The 25234-nt window shown below is 30.6% G+C and overlaps 2 protein-coding genes across 3 annotated transcripts; one reads left to right on the top strand and one right to left on the bottom strand.

Moving 5' to 3' along the window:
- Positions 1 to 244: 244 nt before the first annotated feature.
- Positions 245 to 6767, bottom strand: LOC130825242 (ATP sulfurylase 1, chloroplastic-like). Its single transcript, XM_057690371.1, has 5 exons — positions 5958 to 6767; positions 2240 to 2645; positions 964 to 1224; positions 793 to 879; positions 245 to 705 (listed from the first exon to the last, which is right to left on the bottom strand). The coding sequence occupies exons 1-5, from the start codon at positions 6464 to 6466 to the stop codon at positions 562 to 564; spliced, it is 1407 nt and encodes a 468-aa protein (XP_057546354.1). The 5' UTR covers positions 6467 to 6767; the 3' UTR covers positions 245 to 561.
- A 4639-nt stretch (positions 6768 to 11406) lies between these two features.
- LOC130825241 (protein CDC73 homolog) lies at positions 11407 to 16727 on the top strand. 2 transcript variants are annotated; one of them, XM_057690369.1, is made up of 4 exons: positions 11415 to 12521; positions 14941 to 15023; positions 15129 to 15242; positions 15635 to 16727. In XM_057690369.1, exons 1-3 carry the CDS (start codon positions 11498 to 11500, stop codon positions 15216 to 15218), a joined length of 1197 nt encoding a protein of 398 aa, XP_057546352.1. In that variant the 5' UTR covers positions 11415 to 11497; the 3' UTR covers positions 15219 to 15242; positions 15635 to 16727. The 2 variants fall into 2 exon arrangements, with proteins under 2 accessions (XP_057546353.1, XP_057546352.1); XM_057690370.1 differs by lacking the exon at positions 15635 to 16727 and having other exon boundaries at positions 11407 to 12521; positions 15129 to 15458.
- The last annotated feature ends 8507 nt before the right edge of the window (positions 16728 to 25234 follow it).

The raw sequence follows: 25234 nt of genomic DNA, 5'->3' as shown, positions 1-25234 counted from the left end.
CACTATGCCAAACGCAAATGCAACAAAACCATTGGAACATAATAGTAATGTATTAATCTACTTGTAAGTAACAATTTTATCGCGTCGTATACTTGGTTAAATATATCATCTAATATATATTATGAGAATATAAACTCTTTTTATGGTCGTCTCACTGAGAGATACACTAAGATAAAAATAGCTCATACCTTTTAGGTAATCAATTTCTAAAAAGGAAGTCATATAAGGCATACAAACCACAATGTGAAAAGTTTGAAAACATCCATCTTTCTTCATTCCAATTTCTTACAATGCTAGTGAAAGTCTGATCAGGACGATTCATACTCGCCCTTAAATTGCTTTCTAAGAGCTTTGATTTGGGAACAATGCTCAGTTCCCTACATTCTCACACACCACGTCGAGGTTTTTATCAGCCAAGAAGATAAATAAAAAAAACTGTACAGAAATTACGAAGCAATATCCCACACAGGAGAGTCGAAAGCATAAATGTTTCTCCCAATCGACAAGTTTACAACTTTCAAGTCGTAATAATAGGATAGGATCGGATAAGATAGGATACTATCACACAGCTACAGCAGCAGCTTCAGGAATCTTGCCATTTTCGCTAAAAGCAAGACTATCATAGTATTCCACCAACACCTTCCATCCACCGGGGCACATAAATCCATCCGGCGGACTTTCTTTGTTCTTAGCAAGAGTTCGCATCTGCAGTATAACATAATAAAATTGGTCGATTTACGTATGCTATGCTAGATCGTCAAATGTTTAAAGGAAAAAACGAATAACAAGTACCTTGGTTCCCGAGATGAACACAAAGTCTTGTGGTCTAGATGGATCAAAGAATGCCATTTTCCCTTGCGTCTTATCATAGGCAGCGACCTGAAATTTAACGGAAACAATGGTAAGAGTTTATTACAAGCTTATCAGACACAGACAGAAGAAATAAGTCTCTAAGGATTGAACCTTGAAGGGAAGGATGTTGAGCCGCTCAAGTCCAGGAGCCATGCTAAGCACCTTTTTCCCATGGTCAGCATCATACAGGTCTCTTTTCTCAACAGGATGACCCATACCAGCTGGGTCACGGCCAACGATATAGAAATTGGCACCAGCATTAATACGAGCCTTTGCATGCCACTGTACTTCAGTTGGACCGGCATAGTGCATAGGAGAAGGAAATATCGAGACAACAGTGGTCTCCGGGTCTAACACACCATCTTCAAGCACCTAAGTTTATAGCACAATACAAGTGATTAGGAATGCCATATGGATATATGTATATTCCATGAATTATTTGATATTCCAACGAAAAAGAATCCATCAAATTCAAAACCTTGACGTTAAAAAAAAAAAAAAAAGAATGTCAGAGGACACTTCTTCGCAGACAGAACCATTTAACTAACGTTAAAGTATTCCCTCTATTCTAAAATAATCGAGTCATCATCTAATGCCCTCGTTAATAAGGATGTGGCATGAATACATTATGAAACTGCATTTATACCTAAGACGGGTATTTCCCCATATCTTCGGGTTCCAATCTTAGGTTACAACTTTTTCACTGGCATCTCAAAATAAGTACTTTTTATGCAAGAGCGTCGTATAGATAGCAACATAGATCCCACTTGACCCAACTTCAAATAGACCTGACCTCACTTCAAGAACCCAAAAATTATTTTGTTGCACAAATTCGGGTTCGACCCAGTTTTCATGCTTTGTGTTGGTCGGCACTCGGCATATTCCAAAGTTCCATCCGCCTGAACCCCCGTTTAGTTCCATTTTGACATATGTTTGGTTAAGATCAAAGTTTAACCATCCCTAACTTGTCAAACCTTGTACTATTTCGCACAATTAGCACTAAACTATAATAGCTTAGTTCACATTATTTTGATGGGCTAAAGGCAGGAAGAGGTGCGCCATGGGTGATGCATTAGTTGTACATGTAGGTAAGTTAGGGAGGGGGGGAATAAAAAAAGATTTACGAACTTTATCTCTTCAGTTGAGCAAGGACTATTGCAAGTAAAAACCTAGCAGGAAATTTTCTAGATACTCAAAAGTTTGGCTTATTCATCTGAAATTTTCATATTTAAAGAGAAAAATGCAATTTTTTCACATAGCATCCGCTTCGAAAATATGATTAGCATAACTAAGAGCACTTCAGGCCCAAATTATTACTTTCAAAAGCTTTTATTTAGTTAAAAATTTCTCACAGAAGATACAATCTTAAAAGGATGAGTTGACAAACCTTTTCATGTTGCTTCATACGCCAATGTAATGGAACATCATCGGCCTTGGTAAACCCTCCAAGTGGATGAAGCAAAAGGATGGGGTTCTTATACCCCATCTCAAGAAGACGACGACGTGTGTCAGTCATTAGCAGAGCATGGCCATTGTGCACTGGATTCCTAAGCTGGAAAGCAAAGACTGCATCAGCATCACGCTTCAAGAATTCTTTGCGGAGCTGAGCAGGAGATTTCCGAAACCTATCAAGACCATCATTATACTTGATAGGCTCTAGAACCTCTAAATCCCCTCCAATCAACCACTCTCCAGCATTTGCTATCGTTTCCTCTGCGTAAGGTAGACCACGAGCAGAAGTACCCCATGTTCTTGCTATTCGCTCTTCTTTGTTGTGCTTGTATATTTGAATGCTGGATTAGCAATTAAATTCAGTAACATTCAATGATAGATACTCCCTCCAATTCACTACTAATGTCCCATTTGCTTTTTGAACACTATTCATCTCTTACTCTTAACTTGTATTTTATTATTAATTTTTGATTAACCTCAATGCAAGGATTATTTATATCAACTTTTCATAATTTTTAATTATGTACAATTACAGATATTAAGGATTGCATAAGTGCATTGGATAGAGGGTAAAAAGCAAATGGGACATTAGTAGTGAATCGGAGGGAGTATCTATATATAATTATACACTAAAGAGCACATAAGACTAAAGAGCTCTAGCAATATACAGTTTTCTTCTGACACATGAATACCATGGAAAAGTATTGTGATAAGAACATGTAAATGATTTCTTCATAACATACTACAGCTATAACTGAATCATATTTGCTAGCCTAAGCCTATGTAGAAATCAGAAAATATGAGGCTGAAAACATACAATTTGATAGAAATTAGAAAAGCATTCTTTCAATGACACTAGTGCATCATAAGTGTTATAAACTTCTATAGTTCATGGATCCTATAAAATATTTCATGTGTATATTTTTTTCCTCATTAATTCAGAAGTTGTCACCCTTTCACCTACAAATTGATGAATCATGCCATTCACAAAGTTTCCAAAATTTTGTTCTTTAAAAGACAGTACAACAGATTTACATGTCTCGTAAACGTGTCGACACTCTAGTTAAAATATTAAGCAAGCTTTTAGGTGTTCTACAGAATTAAAAAAGCCCCTATTGGTGTAAACAAGCAGTAAGCCCGCAACGATATCATATGTCTAGTTCTAAACATTTGCTAACTAATTTTGAACCCTTACACTTGCACTATGTTCGGATAACAAATGGAAGGAAAATAGCTCTTGTTTGTATAGGAGGGAATGGAAGGTAAAGAAATTCAAATCTTTCCAACTTTGGAGAGATTGAAAACGTAACAAGAAGTATCTATCAAATCATACCCAAATCCCTCCCCTCCAAATCCCTCCCCTCCTATTTTGCTATTCAAACAAAGGATTCTTTCTCCCTCCAAACTCTCTCCTTCCTTTCCCTCTATTTCCTTCCATCCAAACACACCCTTAGTAAAAAATTTATTATTGGGCTTGTACACAACAAAACCCGCACACGAGGAGAGTTGGTTGCATACAAGGCCAATAAGGTTTCATCCCAAAACTAATTGGTAATAGGAGGAGTAGCCAATCAAACTTATATGTTAGTCAACCACTCTCTAATTCTTTGACGTGCGATTACATGTGGGTTATTTTTCCAACACTTAGTATAGAGCAACAATAGAGAATCACTTTGAGACCAATGAAATCTTTAATTGCTGGAACATGTCAGCTTCTTGACTTCCATTGACCATTGCAAATCTAATCTTTGTTCAACATTCAATATTATGGATACAGGTCTAGATACAGTATTGACTGTCACAGTCTCACAGTATCACATGCTGACATCTATTAGACAATGATTTACCTTGTTATTAGATAATGTAAGACGATAGTTATAGTTATTTCCAATAGTTATACATTTGTGATCATTACTTATGCTTTTGCTATTGCTCATAAATGGTTTTGTTATTGCTCACAAAAGTGTAATTGTCATAAAAAAAAAACCGTAGTTACTGACCAATTTGAAACAATAACTTCAACCACTAACCAATGTGATCAAATCTCCAACTATAATTAACATCATCCGTGAGCATCACTGCAAAGTGCTCGTGAGACTTAGTGCGACTATCTTATAGGAGAACAACTCGTGAAATAACACCCAAGATAACTAGGCTACAACAAGTTTTATAGTTCATTTAGTAATTGATATTAAATGATGAGAATGATAATGAGTTTTAATGAAATTTAGTTTTCAAATATATGACTATATTGATGATGATGGCCTTGCTTGTCCTTACACTAATTTAGTTAAGAAATCCGAGGATAATTGTTATGTTTCTAATTTTATATTAATATTTACAATATTAAAACATCTAATATGGCAATAAATTTACCCATATAGCAAGAAGCACTACATAAATGATACTCTCTTAATTTTTATCACTTCCAAAAAGTCGCACTTTGTATGGGACAAAAAACGTATTTCTCTTCTAAAAATTCATTCTAATTCATTACTACTTGGAATTGTGATATTAGATATAGATAAAAAATTATGGAGAATACACGTCCTTTAAGGACGAGAGTTTCTTCACTACCATGAGGGATACTGCATTACACGAAAATTAACACTGAACTCATTCTTATTACCACCTCTTTAATAGTGTTTCACCTTCGATTTCCATATGAAAAGGGACAATAATATACTAGTGCATCATGATTAGAGTTAACTTGTTCCCTCTTATTAAGATGTATGTAAATGTTTCTTGGAAATGCCCATTAAGGTATCTTACTCCTTGTGAAATGGACTTTAGCTACCAAACAAAATATCCTTCCATCAACCGCTTTACCTCTCGAAGAAAACAAATGGCAAACAAAATAACTCACTTTGCATACTTTGGGTCCCAATGTCCTTAAATTTGAGCTCTAGTTTTTCCACTTTAAGTTCATCATATTTAGCAAGAATACATTCAATTTCACAAATTAAGTTTAACAAATCATAACTACAAGAAACAATTGAAAAAAACAGAAAACATGAGTTAAAATCAAAACTATAAAAATAAGGTGGTTGGCCTTGTTCAACCATTAGATTTAGGGGGTGTTTGGTTCATAGCTTTTAGCTTAGTTTTTGGTTGGCTTTCAGCTTGTTAGTTGGTCAAATAGCAAAAAAAATGTTTGATAAATGGCTTTTAAATCAGCCGAAAAGCTAACTTAAAAAGTTGTTCCAGCTAGCTTTTTTTTGCCTTTTGGCTTCTTCGTCCACTTATTTTCTGATAAAAACCAACAACCAATACTCAAATTTAATAAACATCTCACAAATAACCGACTTTTTCAGCTAGCTTAAACTCCAACAAAAACGGCCAATATTTTGAGGTGTCAAACAAGCTAACTAAAGAGCCAACGACCAATTGTCAAACACATTGTTAGATTGTGCTAAAACTAAGAAACTTCTTCATGAATTCATTAACTACTAAAGTCATCATCATACTTGTTATATCTCGATCATAGAAGCTATAATTGTATATCTCGATCATAAAAGCTATGACTAGGGTGATGTAAGAGGGCAGACCAATGAGACCCTTATCAAAGGAAATACTAAAAATAGAGTGAACCATATAAATAGAAAACAGAAAAAATCAAGAGACAAATGGCCAATGGGTAAAAAGAAGCTTACTCATTGAGGATCGCAACAGGCTCAACCCCAGATGGGTCAAAAAGCGCGACTCGGTTCGACTCGCCAATCTGAGTCTTGACCAACTCGTCAATGGCGAGTACGATCGGCACCGACATATTGACAAAAGATCCGTCATCAAGTCGGAGCGAATTGAAATGAAGCGTTTGGAGGAACTCATTTTCTCTCATGAACCCACGAAGAGGACTAGCCCAACCTTCGCTAAGAACATGAACCCATTGTAGATCGATTTTAGAAAGCTTGATTCTAGGCAATTCCAAAGCTTCCCTTTTCTTCTCTCTTCTCAATGGTTCATCAACAACCAATTCCACTAAAATCCCACCATCAGGTTCAATCAACTGCGATGAAACTCTTAGTCGAAGCGATTTAGAAATGGGTTTTGATGATTGAAGTGAAAGATTGAAGGAAGGGATGAATTGGGTGTTTGTTTGATTTGGAAAAGAAGGCATGAACTTGGATTTATTGACACAAAAAGACGTCATGGAAGCCATTTTTGATTTCTTCTGAAGCTTTGCCTAAGCCTCAGGTGAATTGGTTAGAATGAGAATCTGAGGCTTTTATATAACAACTTTTACAGTAATTATTGGGTTATTGGTGTAATTTTATAGCATCAAATTGTTGAATAATTATAGAAACATGAAGGAAAATGATAGGAAATTAGGAAAAAGCGAGTAATATTTTTGACGTTTAGTGGAGGGGACCAAGAGATTGGTAATGAATCTGGATTAATTGTTTGTCTTTCGGGGGAGTTGGAAGGCTAGGGAGACACTTTGTAATGAACCTGGATAAGTTTTAAGGTGTTGTGCATGCTTTTTTACTTGCCTTTTGAGAAAATAATGGAAAAATCTTATGTAATCAATGAGCACCCAAGTACTATATTGTTGACACCTTTGAAATCACCAAGTATCAAATACCCAAAGCTTCAATTCTTTATTCATTATACTAACAACTTCAATGTAATGCATTGGAATGAAATTTTTAAAGAAAATGAGATGATTAAAGTTGGACAAGTATGACCATTAAGGTAGCAAGAGATTTTTCAACCAAATTTACACTAGTTTTCATTCTCATTACCACTGTCTAAATACCACCTATCAAACGTGTCGTAGGAGTACTTTGTTCTCGTTATTTTGCTCTATTAGCTTTCGGCATGATGCATGAGGATTAAGAAGTTGAGTATATAATGGGTTAAAGTAATGACATACTTAGAGGTAAGAGGATGAGTATAAATTTTTTAAAAAGTAGGGTTATATCTAAGAATAGAAATGAATCATATCATTGAAAGGAACTAAAATAGAAAATAGAGCTTATTATGTCGAATAGAAGACTATGGATGTAACATAGAGTGGATAGGTGTATCAAACTATAATTATGATTATTTTAAGGAAAAGTTACTTTAAAACCTCATCTTTGAATGATTTTTTCAGAAAAATTTCAACTTGATTTTGAAAAATCTTACAATTGCTCTTAATTTTCTTTTAAAGGTGTAAATCAAACATGATCGAATCGGAGCTTTTGTACTTGGTTTATGTCAACAATCTAAACGGTTTGGTTTAATTTTTTTAATCACTATTTTCAACATAGTCGCGACTTTTTATTTTTTGGACCAGATTAGATAAAAAACTGTACTATACACAATCGAAAATCGTAGTTTTTATTTTTAAAAATCGGTTGCTACCTAGATATTTCGAGATGTACATAGTTCATTTATGATAATATATACTTGAGTTATGTTGATACAATCAACTACATTAAATCAGACCAAATCAGAGTGTTGTAGAACGATTTGGTACGGTCTAGTCCAATCTGGTCTAATGGACAGTCCAATTGGTTTGAAAATTTTAATCTCATTTGATTTGATTATCATCTTACATGACCCATCTTCGACTTTTATACCTAAGAAACTAGAATGAAGAAAAGAGGGTATTCCCCATGATAGGTTTAAGTATATCTAGATGAGCTTAATTATCAATTAAAATCGATTATCAGGACACAAAAAGACCACAATTAGGACTTGATCTTCTATAGATTAGTTATACTAAGTGACCGTAATTAGTAAAATGAGAAGCTCACATACACTAACCCCAAAACAAAAAATTATACTCCCTCCTATTCACCTTAAAAGTCTCATTTGACTTTTCACAGATTTTAAGAAAAGTCAAAAGTGGAACCCTAAGGGTAGGAAAGAGGGTGGTATTATGGGTTTTAATGTAAGGGAGGAAAATTAGTATGGGTAATGGAGGGTATAATTGAAAATAGGATAAAGCTACTAAGGGCATAAAAGTCAAAAACCCATACCAAAAATAAAAATGGAACAATGAAGGTGACTTGACCGTAAAAGAAAATGGGACACATAAGCTGAATAGGAGGGAGTAGCTTTTATACATAGGGTTTAGCATGTAGCTTCTAAGTTCTAACAAAGGGTCATACATAAGGAAAAAGTGAGAAGCTAACAAACCATTTAAATATATAAATTTATTATTAGATCAAAAATATCACTAGTTGATTTTGATGATAATAAAGAAATGATGATTATCTAACTAACATGTGTGTTGAGTCATGTAGGAGTTTAGATTTTTAATGTGAAAATTGAAGAAATATTTTCTTTATATCTATAAAATAGGATTTTAAGCATATAAAAATATGAATAACGTATATGAAAGAATCATGCCCTCGCAGTGTAAATTCTATAAGCAATTAGATATGAATAGTATGATCTGCCACAAGTGGAGATACTTAGAACATAAAGTAATTACATTTTAGGTGGAGTATGTGCAGTGAATATTATAATAATATTAATTGTATCATAGAAGTTCATCAAAGCTCTTCATATTCTCAAAGAGAAGTAACATGTTACATTAACATTTACTAATGGTGACTTTTAACATTTACTACTTATGGTGACTTAATATGAGTTTTAATTCACTAGTTTTATGTCATAAACTTTATATTATATGTTTTTGTTGTACTTTATTTCGAGGGATACTTATATGTGTGACCTCATAGGACATATATTAGTATATAAATTATTGTTAGTTTCTAGCAAAACTTTATGACCACCTAAAATAATTAAATGTATTTTATCTCTATGATTTGTCTCATTTATATATAGTAATTGCACTTTATCAAAGAACACTCATTTTCTTCAATTTCTCACTTGTCTAGAATAAGTGTGTAACTATAAATTCCTTAAGTCACTTAATATCAAAATTGGACAGTATAATGACACCTCTTAACATCCATATTGATGTTCAAATTGATTTCTTGAATGATTTTGAATTGTCAAAATAAACGATTAACTCTTTAGTTCATTCGAGCACGACTATGCATTTTTATTAGTTCATGGTCTTCAAAAGGTTTCAGACCTCAAACCTAATAAATAGGAGAACTTATCCTAAGAATGTCAGTGTATACTAATCAATGAATAAGAATAGTGTTATACTCATGTCAAACGAATACAATAAATATTACAATGAAAACTTCTACAAAAAGTAAAGAACATAAAGTAGGTATGTCCAATATTTATCTCTGTACATGTCCATGTAAATAACTAGACATTTTTATGTCTCTATTACGGTATTTCCCATTAAATTATGTTATTAATCAACTTACAATCAATATACAAATAAATCATTTATGTACAACTTAATGATTTAGACTACAGACAAATAGTATTTCAAATAACATTGATTCACTTATAGGAATTCATTTACCAAATCACGCATTTGACAAGGTATCAACATGACATTTATGTCCAACTTAATATTTAATTTTTGGAAATTTCCATATGGTAATCTTAAATTTTTTTTCTTTTCCACGTGTTAACAAATATTTTTTTAATCTCGTGGTGACCTTGACCTTCCAACTTTTCCACTTGGTAGATAAAAGGAAATTTTTTGTTAACTTTACGCTATTTTTACCCAATGTAAAGACATTTAAAAAAAAAAAACAAACGTCGTGATGACCCTAATTGACCACATATATCGAAATTCAGTCGAAATAAGTATTTAATGTAACAAAATCTTAATATTTTATCCACTACATGGAAAATCTGGAAGCTCAAGGTTACCACGTGGATTTTACAAAACATTCGTAGCAAAGTCAAAAACTTATGATCACCTTATGGAATTTCCCTTGATTTTTTTAACGTTTAGTATATAAATTTATAAATAATATATATATTTGGTTTTTGTAATCATAAATATAAATATAAATATAAATAAAGGAATTGGAATATTACACATGACAACTTCTTAAAATTTTGCCAATTAAATTAATTTATTAGGACTATGATTGATATTTATTTTTTAAAATGAATTTAAAGTTAAATTAGGTAAGTATCATCAATAAATACTAATAAAAGAATAAATAATATTAAGTATAATAATAACAATAACATAGAAAACACTAATAAAAGAATTGGTAAATAACACATGGCGACTTTTTAGAGTTTTGCTATTTAAATTAATTTATTAGGACTATAATTGATTGTGTCTGTGTGCATGAAAATGTATTTTCCCGAATGAATTTAAAGTTAAATCAGGTAACTATCATCAATCATAATCATAAATACTAATAAAAGAACTAGAAAAATAACACGACTTCTTGGAGTTTTACCAAATAAATTAATTTATTAGGACCATTATTGATTATGTGCATGGCAATTTATCTTCCTAAATTAATTTAAAGTTAAATTAAGTAAGTACTTCAAAAATATTTTTACATTAATTCTTTATATCTAAATAAGAATCTTAAATAGATTAATTATTTTAAAAAAATATTTTATACGTAAGTAAGAAATTATTTTTGAAAAATATATTGATTTAAATTATTATCTTAATCATAAATATTAATAAAAAGAGCTGAAAAATAGCAAATGAAAATTTCTTAGAGCTTGCCAAGAGATTAATTGTTTAAAAAAACATTTTGTACGTAAGTAAGAAATTATTTTTTAATAATATGGAGTATTTACTTAAATTATTAAATGTTATTTCAATTAGGTTAAAATTAAAAATAAATAAATTAGTTTGAATCGAGTCAAAATAAACTCAATTCATTCATAAATAGTTAGGAAAACTTAAAAAGTTGAAGTAGATTAAATATTTCAGTAAGTTATATTGTTATCTACGGTAATTATTTTATTAAAACATTTACTAATGTTTAAGTAAAAATAGAGTCAATTGGGATCTTGTTTGAATCGTCTAATCGCATACTTTCATAATATTAACTTTTACTAATTTTTAAATTTGTATAATTTAATATATAAATAAATAAAATAACGTATTGAAATGTGTAAAAAGTGAAATGTAGCAAGTATAATGGTACAAAGGTATTTCCATAAGTTTCTTAAACAAATTAGTATTTTTTTTATCATAATATTCTTTGGAAATTTATTTATATATCTCCATTATATTCAAATTTTCATATCTCCATGCGTTGTCGATCTTTTTGTGACGAAAGTAAATTTTCTCCGCCTGACTCAAACTCAAAGCTCTCATTGCTCTTTCGATCTTCTCTCATCAATGGATCCCTTATCAGCTTTACGAGATTACACCATTAGAGGAGACCTAGACAAAATTCATCGAGTAAAAGACGAGTTTCGATTCTCGAATCAATACTCTTTCCCTTGTAAATATGAAACTGCTTATCGTTCTAAGCAAGGTAATCTCTACACTCTCGAAACCCTAGTTTTTTTCGTCAAAAATCGTCACATCAAGATACCCGAGTACATTAAAATTGCTACTAATCAAGGAATCCCTACTGTTACTTTTGTCGATCGAAAACCTTTACTTGATTACCTTGAAGGTCGTACTTCATCTTCTGAAGCCATTGAATTTGTTATTCCTACCTCCAATGAAGTCGAGGAGTATCGCCCTGATGATCCTCAGTTCTTTAATTCTTTACCTATTAGCAATAGTGTTGGTAATTTGGGATTTGAGGAGAATTCGGAAGTTAGGGTTTCTGAGGATGGTGCTGATTTGATGAGTTTAATTAGGGCTAGTGAGAGACCTCTTAGGGATCGAAATACTATTTTGCAGTGTCGAAACAAGGATTTTTATGGCATTTATGTTGGTGCATTGAGGAGGGAGCAGGAGAAACCACAACAAAGGAAGGATGTTAATGTGGGTGGAAATAAAGGGCGTCCTGTAGGTGTAGACAAAGATGAGGGTTTTCATTCAGGTCCGAAAGCGAAAATGCTCAAAGTTGGGAGTAAGATTGGTGAAGGGGTGCCAATAATTTTGGTGCCTAGTGCTTCTAATACTTTGATTACTATCTATAACGTGAAGGAGTTTTTGGAAGATGGAGTTTTTATACCTACTGAAGTTAAGATGAAGCAGATGAAGGGGCAGAAACCGGAATGTGTAACGGTTCAGAAGAAGTTTAGTAGGGATAAGGATAAGGTCATGACTGCTTATGAAGTGAGAGATAAACCCTCCACTTTGAAAGCTGATGATTGGGATCGTGTTGTGGCTGTTTTTGTGCTTGGGAAAGAATGGCAGTTCAAAGATTGGCCTTTTAAAGATCATGTTGAGATATTCAATAAGAGTAAGTAGCTTGAACATTCATTTCGTTTTTTATTGATGATCACATTAGATACCAAAGTGAATTTAATCTTTATTTACTTTTTAGCTTGTTTTACATGGTCATTGACGATAATAGTTGTGATATGTCTCTTTGTAGTGTTGGTAGAACTTTTAAGATCCTCAATAAAGTCTGTAGCAGGACACAAGGTGCTTATTGTGGTTTTTGTTTGGATGGACTTGATAAAATGTTGTTTGGTATGGTATTGTGTATGAAGTTTTTTTTGGTGACAATGATTAGAGAATTAGTATACAAACATCAAGTTTTAGGCAATCCTAAATTCCTAATGCTTCCATGACCTATATTAGTAATGCTTTGTTGCATCATTGATCAAGTTTTTGGCGTTAGGTGAATGCTAATCTAGGAAGAACGTTATCGAAAAAACCTTGCCCGTTTGGTATACTTGCTTCATATATTTTATGAAGACTAACTTCTTTTTTTTTCATTTCACTCATCATTTCTCAACATAGGGGTCTTCACAACAAATTCAACAATGGAGATTTAAGAATGAAGGTGACGGAATATAACCTATCCTTTAACTCATATGGATGGGTTTAGAGGATGAGACTTAATCACTAAGATTAACTCTGAAGTAAGAAACGGGGTGAACACGAGATTAGTTTTTATTTTTTATGATGACTAAGAGCGTGTTCCACAAACTTCTCTTTTAAGTTGACTTGTCCTTTCTCAACACAGAGTTCTTCAAAACAATGGAGATCTAAGAATGTAGTTTAGGGCTATAACCTACCCTATGCATTAATTCATATGCATGAGTTTAGAGAGTGAGGCTTAATCACGAAGATTAACTCTCAACTATGAATGGGGGTGAATTCTATTCCACAACATTAGCTCTAAATTTGTATGACAGTGAATCAACAACACACTTGCCTCCTTGAATGTAGCAAGGAGCACACTTGACGCCCTTGTTGTCTAATCCACTTTCTCCAACTCCCTTTGCTAAAACTCACAGTTAATGTTCTAAAGTGTCAACCGGACATATTTAAACCATCCAACTTAAAATAATTTACTAACACAGACTAAATCTCATGAAATAGACTAAATACTAGATCTAATGTTGTTGATGCAAGCATGCTCTTGGTCTTGTTGCTGCGTGACCGTTCCTAGATGATGGTTTAAGAGTAGGATTGGGTCCTCATTCTGATCATCAACTCACTTCCATTCTGATAAGTTCGGTACACTTTAGTTCTTCCCATCTCGAATTCATTTTCTTTTTAGTTGAATTTTAGTAAGGTTTAGCTCACTTTGGTTCTGCGCATCTCTTTTACCATCACCTTTTGACTGAATAAGTTCAGTTCGCAGTACTTCAGTTTAGTTATACCTAGTTGAGTCAAGTTACGATCGTCTCCAAGCAGTTGGGATCATGCAAGAAAAACACACTCACGGTATGTATTTGTGTTGTGGTCTCACGAAAACGACTATAAAAGTGTAGTAATGCAAATCGAAGCCTATGCAGTGTGGATTAAAAAAAAAACTCGTATAAGGGATGTTTTGAGTTTAAAATTTCATTTTTGTTACTGAACTATAATTATGCAATAATATGTCCATAACTATTATACTTTTATTGTATGAGGTATTTTTAGTGGATAATCTATTAACTTATTACTTAATTATTTTGTTTAATGATCAACATTACAAGAAATTATGATTTGAGTGATATGTAATAATTAAAGTTGAGGATATTAATAAAATTTTAATAGGGAGATGTTGGAAGAATTTTTTCTATGTTTCCCTAAATGTTAGAAGATATTTTTCTATAACCTCTTCTTGACAAATAATGATATAAGGTGAAATATTGGGCGCTACACATTACGTAACGATCAACGTGGCGTTTTAATTGTGAAAATTCACTTGTCATATATGAAGGGATTCAATGTCGGGACAACTCTCTAACAAGGTACATAACATAATAGTCGTAACATAACGAGCGACTTTTTATATTGGGATGAACAATTCCCTAATGTAAAAGGTGATAGTTGTGAAAGCATTAGGGGTCAGAGATATGTTGTGTAGTAAAGACTTGATTTGAATTAGAATGTAGTCCAAGTTGAATTATTAAAAATGCTGTATTTCGTATTCTGGATTACTGCATAGTTATATTATTGAAACTTCAATGAGTTGAAAGCGTAGCTTGATGATTTGTCTGAGGTTAATTAATGTACAAAATTGTGAAGCTAAAACATTATTTGTGAAAAGCTTTTGACTTCTTAGTTTGGTGTCTCAAGTTATTAGAATAATTTAGCTGTTCTTTTTCCTTTTATTCTTATTTTTGATGCATTATATAAGTTGTGTTTTGGACTAGGTTTGCATCGATTATAGACTTTTCTGATTTAAGGTCATAATATTAATGTTACGTATCCGGCAGTTATTGGTTTCTACATGCGTTTTGAAGATGATAGTATAGAGTCTGCAAAAGTTGTGAAGCAGTGGAACGTAAAGATAATCTCGGTGAGTGTAATTTTCTTTCCTATGTAGGCAATTTCTTTTTTTTTTGATTCGTAGTCCCAGGTGCATATTTATGAATGTCGCAAAAATGAAAATGTTATGGTTCAGATAAGCAAAAACAAACGACATCAGGATAGGGCTGCAGCCCTTGAGGTATGGGGAAAATTGGAAGAATTTGTTGCTCGATCGCGCTCTTGACACAATCTCATTAATGTCAGTCTTGTAAGTTATTTTGGTAGCTTTATTGCCTCCATTTTTTCTTTGTAGTTTGTGAGTTAAATCATTTGATGGCGATTGAGTTCCTTGGATTACATGTATGGATGCTAGAGCTCTTGTATATTTAATATGTTTTTTTCCTTATGCTTTATTGATAGCATTTACTCGTCGAGTATTTTTTTTCCTTTTAAATTTATGTACGGCTTTTCATTGTTCAAGTCATGGATCTTAATTTTCAATGTCTATTTGCAATTGATTACTTGTCAATTCATGCAAATTATTTCCCGCATTGTAAAATTAAAACTTCTGCTTATTATAGCATGAATGAAAATGAAATTAAAGCTAGATTTTCATACCCTTGTTTGGGTTTCCGACAAAAAGATTGTTTCTTGCAACAGTTGGTGCAATTGACGAGTGATACGATGTTGTTACTTGCTACTATCGGATTGATCAATAAGGTTGGTGTGGGCGCTATGATGTGTTGGTGGTGGTCTCGTTGAGGGGCTGTGGAGGATGAAAATCTTGTGTTTTCTTCCCATAATACTTCCATTTGAGAACCAAACAATGTGAAAGGAAATGAGTGCTAGTGAATGCCCTCTCGTATTCTTTGCCCTTTTAGTTATTTCGATTCTTTGCCCTTTCCTTTTTACACAACAATGCCATTAAGTGCTTCTTACCTAAGCCTTTTGAACTATATCCGGTGCTGTAGCCTTACTTGATGTACTCGATTGTTGTAAATCTGGATTTGCGCTGGACTTGGTTTCGGTCGAGCTTTATACCCAGGGCTTCTCAACCCTTTGCTGGAGCGGGCCGAGCAGTCACCCACTCCTTGACATGATTGAGGGCCTCAAAAGTATAGAAAACTAGATAATATCAAATTCTTGTATTTTGTATTACTTGCATTGTGCTTTAGATTTTCATTATAGTGGTCTAGGAAGAACCTGATTTTGTCAGCAAGTATTATCAATGGGGGTGATGGTAGTAGTTACATTTTGTCTCATGAAATGTGTTCCATTTTTTGTATTAGTCTTTCCCATTAGATTTGTCTAGTTTTTATTTTTATCATAATTACCCTTTTCTAATTCTCATCTGCATATATAGTTGACTTTTTTATTCTATACATACTTTTATCCTATTTTTTAAATTAAATATCACTTCATTTAATTTTTAAAATTTTCTTGCCAATTGTCAATGATCATAGTATAGGCAAGGTCAGATTTTGGTCCTGAAAACTCCGTAGACACACGCTAAGTAGTCTGCTACTCAGTCTATGACAATTGTCAGTATTCTCCGTATCCTTATACTTCTACTTCCTCCGTTCATGTTGCCACATTATTTATTCAATCATTCTTAATTTGTGATTATTTTTTTAATTTATAGGTTAAAATATAGTTAAGTGAGATCTTGATTGATTCTTCTCATTGCAAAGATTATAAAATTTTTATAATTTTTTATTATACATAATTAAAGATATTAAAAATTGAATTAGTGCATTGGACTGCGTGAAAAAAATTAAATATTAGTATTCTATAAAGTTTGTCTTTTTTTACACTATTTTTATTATTGGTTTTATTTCTATCATATTTTTAATTTATGTACTTACATCTTTTATTTACTTTTTTATTGTATATATAATTTTTATTCTTTTCCATTTCGTAATTCTTTGTCATTTCTTTCAATTTAATAGGGACTAAGGGAGTAGTAAACATAAGTATTTGGATAAAGCGTGAATTTTAATTATGTGGCAGGTATACATAACAATAATAGCTTTGCTTACAGTTATAACGTTTGTTAATGCATTAGTACATAATAAAAATTTATTAAATGATTAAGCACAAGACAAATCACATAAGATCTTATTTCACTATGTTTTCACTTTGTACATTTAAGAAAAATTATAGGAGGTATTTGACAAATGATTGATAGTTGATACATCCTTTGTTCCATTGAATTTGACTCTACTGATATGCTTGGATTTGGTGTAAATATTTGAGGGGGAAAATAAAATTAAACTAATAAAATGAAAGTAAATAGAGATACATTTAAAGTAGTTGAGATAGTTTTAAAGGAGGTAAAATAAGCATGAAATAAATATAATGAAGAAAAAAATGATTTCTCTTATTATGGAGGTAATATATTACCCCACCCTCTCTTAGAATAAATATTTATCCCATAAAATTGAAAGCTTTTTTTATTTTTCATCACTTTGCAACCATTCTTTCACCTCTACAACAATTAAATTTCACTAATTTTTTATTTATCAATTTTATTTTCTTATTTTAATTTTTTCACCCTTTAAATATTTACATTTAAAAATAACATTTTTCTTCCTAGTATGTCACTAAGATGGTATTTTTCAGATATTTTTCAATGGAACAAAAGAAATGGAGTAACTTGTTATAGTTTGCTTATTTGACTAGCCGGTTACAACTTACTTCACATAGGTAGGCACCAACATAGGATGAGACGGGCACCAAGGTAGGGTGAGGTGGGGCCATGGGCCTATCATATTTAATAAAAAGTTTCTTTTTTATTTGTAAATATCTTGAAAAAATAATATTGGTAAGTTTTGTCAGATTTTTAGGCCCTACCCATGATGTTGAATTGGGTTTGTTTTGTCTATAGCTGGTTAAATATAATTATATTTGAAGATGCTCCTAACAGTAATTTACAAATACAACTTATTTACTCCTTTATCAATAGGCTTTTTCAAACAAGTTACCAAATAGTAACATACTTTAATTTGAACACCCAACTAAATTTGTGAAAAATAAACTAAAATTGCTGAATGAAGTAAGATATTTTGTCTAACTGCAAGTGTAGACTCAAAGGTTCTACAAGTAGTAATATTTTATTTTATTCCCAAAAATATTCCCATAATAAAAGATCACTGAATTTGTTTCACTGTTTGGATGGATGGCCCCCTCCTGAGCTTAATTAAGAGACAGCATAAAGAGCCTCTACCCTCTCTGTCCTGTTTGATGTTTAGATAAAAATGTAAACAAGTTGTATGGACCGTTTTACCATAAGACGGGTTCATATAAAGTTATAAACACCCAAAGTTGAATTTATGTAGTTGTTAACTAAATAAAAACAATTCTTTCATAAATTTTAAGAAAATTAAAATTTGGTAAGTTCATATTAATCGTCTCACGGTGAGACGGTCTTAATAAAAAATTTGTTAAATGTTACTCCCTCCGTTCTTTTAAGTTTGTCCACCTTACTATAACGGGTAGTTTTAAAAGTTTGTCCACTTTAAAATATTTTTTATTTTTGGAAATCTTTTTTTGTTAATATACCCTCATTTCTCTCTCTTACTCCCTTATTTCTCTAGTATATTCACTCTCTCACTCCTTTTTTGTTCTTTAAATTTTGTTTTACTTTAATTTTCTCTCTTTCATATTTCTAATAGAATCATTACTTTACACCACATCTAATTAAAATAATATCCACTATAATAAAAGATTCTATTTTTTTTAATAAGTATGAGAAACTCAAATTGGACAAACTTAAAAAAACAAAGGGAGTAATGAGAAATACAGAAAGTCGAATTTGTTAGATGGCGTAAGTTTTCACAAAGAATATTCAAATGAATTAAGAAAAATAAAATTTTTAAAATAAATAAGTTATTTTATTAAATAATTAATTTAATAGAGAAAAAATAAAAATTATAAATATTAAAAATATATAAAAAAATAATTATTAAAAAATATTTTTATAAAGTTATTTGAAAACATAGTAAGAGACTAGGGAGTATAATAAGCGTATAACCCATAAAACACACCACACGGGTGATGTATAGTTAGCTGTCACTCTGACTCTGCCCTTCCTACATTTTCTTTCCCTACTCTCACGGGCTTTACCTTTTCTTTTCCCGATTTTTATTTTTCGCCATTTTTTTTATTTTATCGCTATTTTTTTTATTTTATTGCCACCCTATAAATAAAATTACAAATTTGTCCCTAAATTTAAAAAAATTACAACTTTACCACTGCACTTAAAATTTCTTATTTATACTAATAATAATAATAATATTTAAAAAAATAAATTAAATATAATAATTAAGACAAAAATAAAAATTTAATAATAATAATAATAACAATCACAATAATAATAATAATAATAATGTTTAAAAAAATAAATTAAATATAATAATTAAAACAAAAATAAAAATTTAATAATAATAATAATAACAATCACAATAATAATAATAATAATAATAATAATAATAACAACAACAATAATAATAATAATAAAAATATAAATAAAGTTAATACAAATTTTTAAAAAAATATATATGTATATATAATACCAGTCGCACAAAAAGTGCGACTGTACCTAGTTATTTTTTTTGTTTAATTAATTAACTTAAGTTATTGTTATTTAAATAAATGTTGTAATAAATTATTTTATTTTTATATAATATTATATTATGATAATGTTATTATAATAATTAGTTTTGAATTTAAATAATTTATTTGAATGTTTAATTATTTTTTAATATAAAAATAATATATTAATTAAAATTTAGTTGTTAATTAATTTTTAATTTTTTATTAATATATTTTTTATTAATTTAGTTTATAATAGTGTTATTAAGTCTAATGGCAAATTCGTAATTTTTTAAAGTTCAGGGGCAAATTCGTAATTTAATTAGGAGATGGCGATAAAATGAAAAGGGTGACGAATTATAACAATACCATCTCTTTTTATTGTTCTTTCTCCATTTTTTTTTTATTTCTTACTCTTGTGATTCAATAAAAGTCTTTGTATAGACTTGTTAACACTATTTTTGACTTTTAGTATAAACTATCTTAATCTTAACAATTAAAAATATTTTATAATACTTATTAAATAAAAATATTTACTATTTTAATATTTTTTAAAGTTATTCTACACTAAAATATTATAGACTAAGTCAGAGTCGATCCTATAAGAAAGCAAGATGGGCCTATGCTCCGGGCTCATAAAAAAATTAAAAAAACAATATTTTAATTTTTCATAGTTAAAGGTCTATGATAATATATTTATTAATTAGAAACCCATAATTAAAAATTATGCTCTAAACTTCTCAAATCTTAAAATCGGTCCTAAATCAAGTCTATACATGACCATCTCTAATATTCATAATGCTAATTACTTGGGAGTTAACTGATTATTTTCAATCCAATTCAAAAGTGACTTGAAATCTGATTGAGAATTAGTGAGCTAACTCATAAAATTTTGATTTGTAAACCAAAAGCATTGAAAAAGTTGGGATAAATTTGAGTGTAATTGCATCTGATCGTTTTGACATGTTTTTCAATTTTTCTTAATTCTTTTGGTTATAAATTATTATTTTTTGTCGAAATTTACTATATTTTAGTCATTTTTTTCAATTTTAAGGTATCGAAATTTAATATTCAACACTGTATACGATTAAAATTATTTTAGTTTAAAATTATAAAAAAATTTAATATAATGAAGATAAGCATCAATTACTTTTAATAGGAATTTAATGTGTTTTTTATGCATTAGTAATTATTCAATTCAAATTTTATTTATAAATAACATAAAGTAGTAGGAATTTGGTGGTTCAATGGTAAAAAAAAAAAAATCTTAATATTGTGTGTGGTTAATGGTATATCTTCTAATCAATAATTTTCTCATATTTTATTTTTGCTCTAATTGGTAATGTACATAAGCTCAAAACCTAAGCCCATTTGATATATCTCAAGAGAAAGTACATAAATTTGTCTTAATGATTTTGCTTTATAATATTTTCACTCTTAATTACTTAAATTTTTGGCTTTATCCCTAAATGAGAATCACTAATTCTTAAATGAGACGGTTTTACGGTGAGACTATTTTTATTGGGTTAACTCAATATATATTTTTTGTCTTAAAATGATCACTTATGACGTTAAAGTGATCACTTATAATTTTAACATAATTAGTTTTTATAGTCTTGAAATGATTAATTATAACCTTAAAACGATTATTTATGATCTTAAAGTAATCAATTGAAGAAATAGGCTATATATAGATCCGTCTCACTATAAGACGGTCTCATACAAGACGAGCTGAATGAGAATATATAAGTAGTTATTACGTAATAATAATTCTTGGAACATACAATTTTGTTAGGCCATTTCAACTTTCAAAAAACAACAAAATCTTGAAATATCTTAGTAGTAACATAAATTTTTAAAAATAAATTATGTTTTTTGGTTGTCAACATATGATTCGAGTAACATGATTTGAAAAATAAAAAAGTTGAGATAAAACTATAAATTGTAATTTTTTTAAAAAAATAACAATTTAATTTATAATTTAGACCAAACTTTATTTAGTTATGGCAGTAGCCATTGTCGTAAAATAAGGGTTGTGGATATTGATTTTCAACACCATTTAATGCGGGAAGAAAACAACAAAAACCAGGAGAGGGTCAGAGGGTCCTTTTCCTTATCTTTACTCCTTACCGACTTGTCTCTCTTCATAAGCTTAGCTTGTGTCTTAGTCTTTGACTTGGACTTGCAATCCAAATCACAATAATAATATCAATTCCTTTCCCAATTTTCCCATTTCCCCCTTTCTTTCCATTTTCCCCATCATTCCATAACTATTGATCTACTTTTCATTTTCATTCTAAATCTCAGTAATAGTTGATAGCTAATAGCTGACTATGGGAACAACAGCGGCAGCGGCAGTGGCGGTGGTGGGTTTGGTAGTGATAATAATAGGGTCAATTAGTATAAACAGAAAGCACACATTATCAGCAGAATCAGAGACGACGAGAAGAATATTAAGAGTAGGATCATGGCCACCTTCATGTACATTCAAGTGTGGGAATTGCAGGCCATGTATAGCCGTACACGTTGCGATTCAACCAGGATTCAGTCTGCCATTGGAGTATTATCCTGAAGCTTGGCGTTGCAAGTGTGCCCAACAACTCTACATGCCTTAGCACTTAATATCTCTGTCCGTCTCATTTTACATCATTTCTAACATCAATACACCTCAGTTTCTGTTTGATGTTAGATGAGAGGGGGAAGAATATGATTAGTGTCTGTGTTACTGTGTAGTGTGTACCCAACATTTGATGCACAAACACAATCAATATTCAGGTGTTTGTAATTAATGATACTACTACTAGTGACTAGACTATGTCTATCCTTGTTCTTTTAGTCCTGTTATTGTATTTGTAATAGTTCTCTATATTTCATTACTTATTGTTTCATTTTAAAGTTTATATAATTTAAACTTTTAATTAATTATGAATAATTTAAATTTTAGGGTCACTTATCCTAAGACATTATTGCCCCAATTGGTGATTAATTTTGGAGGTTAATTACCAAAAAATAAAAATCAAAAATCATATATATTTTAAAAATTAAAAGTTATAATCATAAAATAAACTTACTCGATTTCTGTTTAAATTTTTTTTAAATTTTTTAATTTTTTATAATTTAATTTGTATTTAATCTTTTTATGCAACATAACTTGGTTGCAATTTGTGTTAAGAGGAGAAAGGGTAATTTATGTTATAATTCTGAGTAGAAACGTTGAAATGTCTAAATATAGGGTATCCGAATCCGATTATTTGAAGTGGGATATGTTTGAAGATGTCGAATGTGGTTGAAGATCTTTGAATGAACCTACAAAATGAACAATGGTTACTAACCAGGGGACGGCACCCGAAAAAGCCCCTCCAATGCTTAAGTTAGAGCGGGGTTGAATATGAAATATGATAATGGAATTACTTAGAGAGAACATGGGAGCTAAAAAAAACTTACTTCATTAGGGCATTTGTGAGTATTTATAGTCGTTTGCTTCGTACTGATGTTGAAACTGATTGTATCTGCTTTTCGGACCAAATAAATCACGAAACAGATCGATACGTAATCCGAAATTGGGCTTGACTATTTTATTGACTGTGTTTGACTTGGGCTTGACCATATATAAGGCCCAAGTAATATTGGGGCCTTAGACCTAAAACATAACTTGTTGGATAGGTAAGAGGTTACCTTAGTGCATTTTTAGCAAATATCCCTTATAGTTAGAATTATTCATGGTTATCAAAAGCTTAGATTATTGTAGGAAAATCAGTAAAAGGCTGGATTTTTCTAGCTTATTTTTCCTTATTATTTTTATGCAATTTAATGTTTAATTTTGATCATTTATATATTTAAATATGGTTAGCTAAATATTATAAAATTTGATATAATGAAAGTATGCAATTAGACGATTCAAGCATCATTTCACTATATTTTTTCTTACACGTTAACAGTAATAAATAAAATAATTTTGAAAGATGAATATTATCACTAAGTCTAATGTAGCAACTATTTCAAAATAAAGGAAATATTTAAGACTGCATCATTTATTGTGGTTTCGCCTCATTCTGCTTCTAATTAATCTACTACTTGCTACACTGTTTCCTTGAAATTTCTATCGATATTGTAATTTCTTTCGCAATATATCATTATCAATAGTAATTTTAAAAAGTACGATTTTTTTTTTATTTTGGTATGATTTGATTATTTTACGTTTTACGGTAATACCATTACTATACTCCCTAAGTATCTTGATTAACTTGAATTAGCCATTTAATAATCAAGTTGATGATTTAGTTTAGACTAAATGATAATTGGGTTTTGTGCCAACCAATAAGTCTGCTGTCTGCCCACATACTCTGTGTCTTTACTTTTATACTCGTGTGAGCCTGAACATCAATCTACTTCAATTACTTGCTGTCTGCCAACATAATTTAGATTGAAAACTTAAGGGTCTGGGTCTGGGTCTGGGTCTGGGTCTGCGATCCTGAAAATATACGGGGTCTAATTCATCGTCTACATTTTAAACACTTAAAATCTCATTGAAAAATAATTTTTAAGAGTCTGAGTTTGAATTTCTAGACTCTTTAAGGGTTCAGATCTGAACTTGAACATAAATATAGATTTTGGCTAAGGTCGTATCCAGATCTGATTCGAACTCGGACCTTTAAATATCTATGCCTAGTTTCGAAGAAATAACTTTAAGTACAAATTGGTGAAAGTCAAGAAAAGTGAGTAAAATTAGTAAAAAAAAGTCTACAACTTTATATTTTATGGTGAAGTGCAGATAAATATATGGATGAGATAAAAAAATAAGTTAATTGTACATATGATAATCAAAGAAAAAGCGTGAGTAAGCTCAAAAATAAAAATAGAAAAATTACAAAAACGGACTAAAACGAATAAAAAGACTAGTTCAAGTAATTTTCCACCCTAAAGCTCTTCCCTGTAATCCGATTGCCAACGAATAATCTGCGATCTAAAACAAAACAATAAAAAGTTTTTATTATTTTACTTTCGACATGATAAACAAATAGTTTCGTTTGATTATTAAAGAATTTAAATGCACAAATAGAACATTTACTACTTGCTAAAAGAAATTAGTCTTTTAATTATTTTATAAGATTGAATTTTAATAAATAGTTTATAAATTATTTCTCTAGCTAATAGCTATAACTCAAAGGAGAAGAATGGTGTAGTTATTAGAGAAGTAATAGAAGAAATAATCTTAATAATCCTTTATAATCCTTAGTTATTTTTATCCGTTTCACTCGTTTTGATTGTCGTCCTTTTAATGCTAAAGACGGGAAGTTCATGTAGTGATCGAGATCAAGGAGGCAATTCAAAAATACAACTCTATTGCTTAGTACAATTAATTTGTCATTTGTTATTTTTGTCCGCTCCACTCATTTTCTGTAGACATTATTAATATCAAAGGTTCCTAATAGAGGAATTCTAACCTTCAACAGGCATATCCCATCAGTTCACATGTTCTACTTTCATGTTACGATATTCATTGTTGTTGGACACACACATATTGCAAAAGCGCAAAGGCACCCTACAAGAATAGTCGTCTTGAACATATTTAAAACCTGAACGAAGATTTTATATGATCCGTTACAGACAATGAATATATGCTCCAATAGTTATTATATTTGATTAATTATAGACAAACTTGCTTTT

The sequence above is a fragment of the Amaranthus tricolor genome, chromosome 10 (genome assembly GCF_026212465.1).
Source record: "Amaranthus tricolor cultivar Red isolate AtriRed21 chromosome 10, ASM2621246v1, whole genome shotgun sequence".
NCBI classification, from domain to species: domain Eukaryota; kingdom Viridiplantae; phylum Streptophyta; class Magnoliopsida; order Caryophyllales; family Amaranthaceae; genus Amaranthus; species Amaranthus tricolor.
This window is presented reverse-complemented; position numbering and strand designations above follow the sequence as displayed.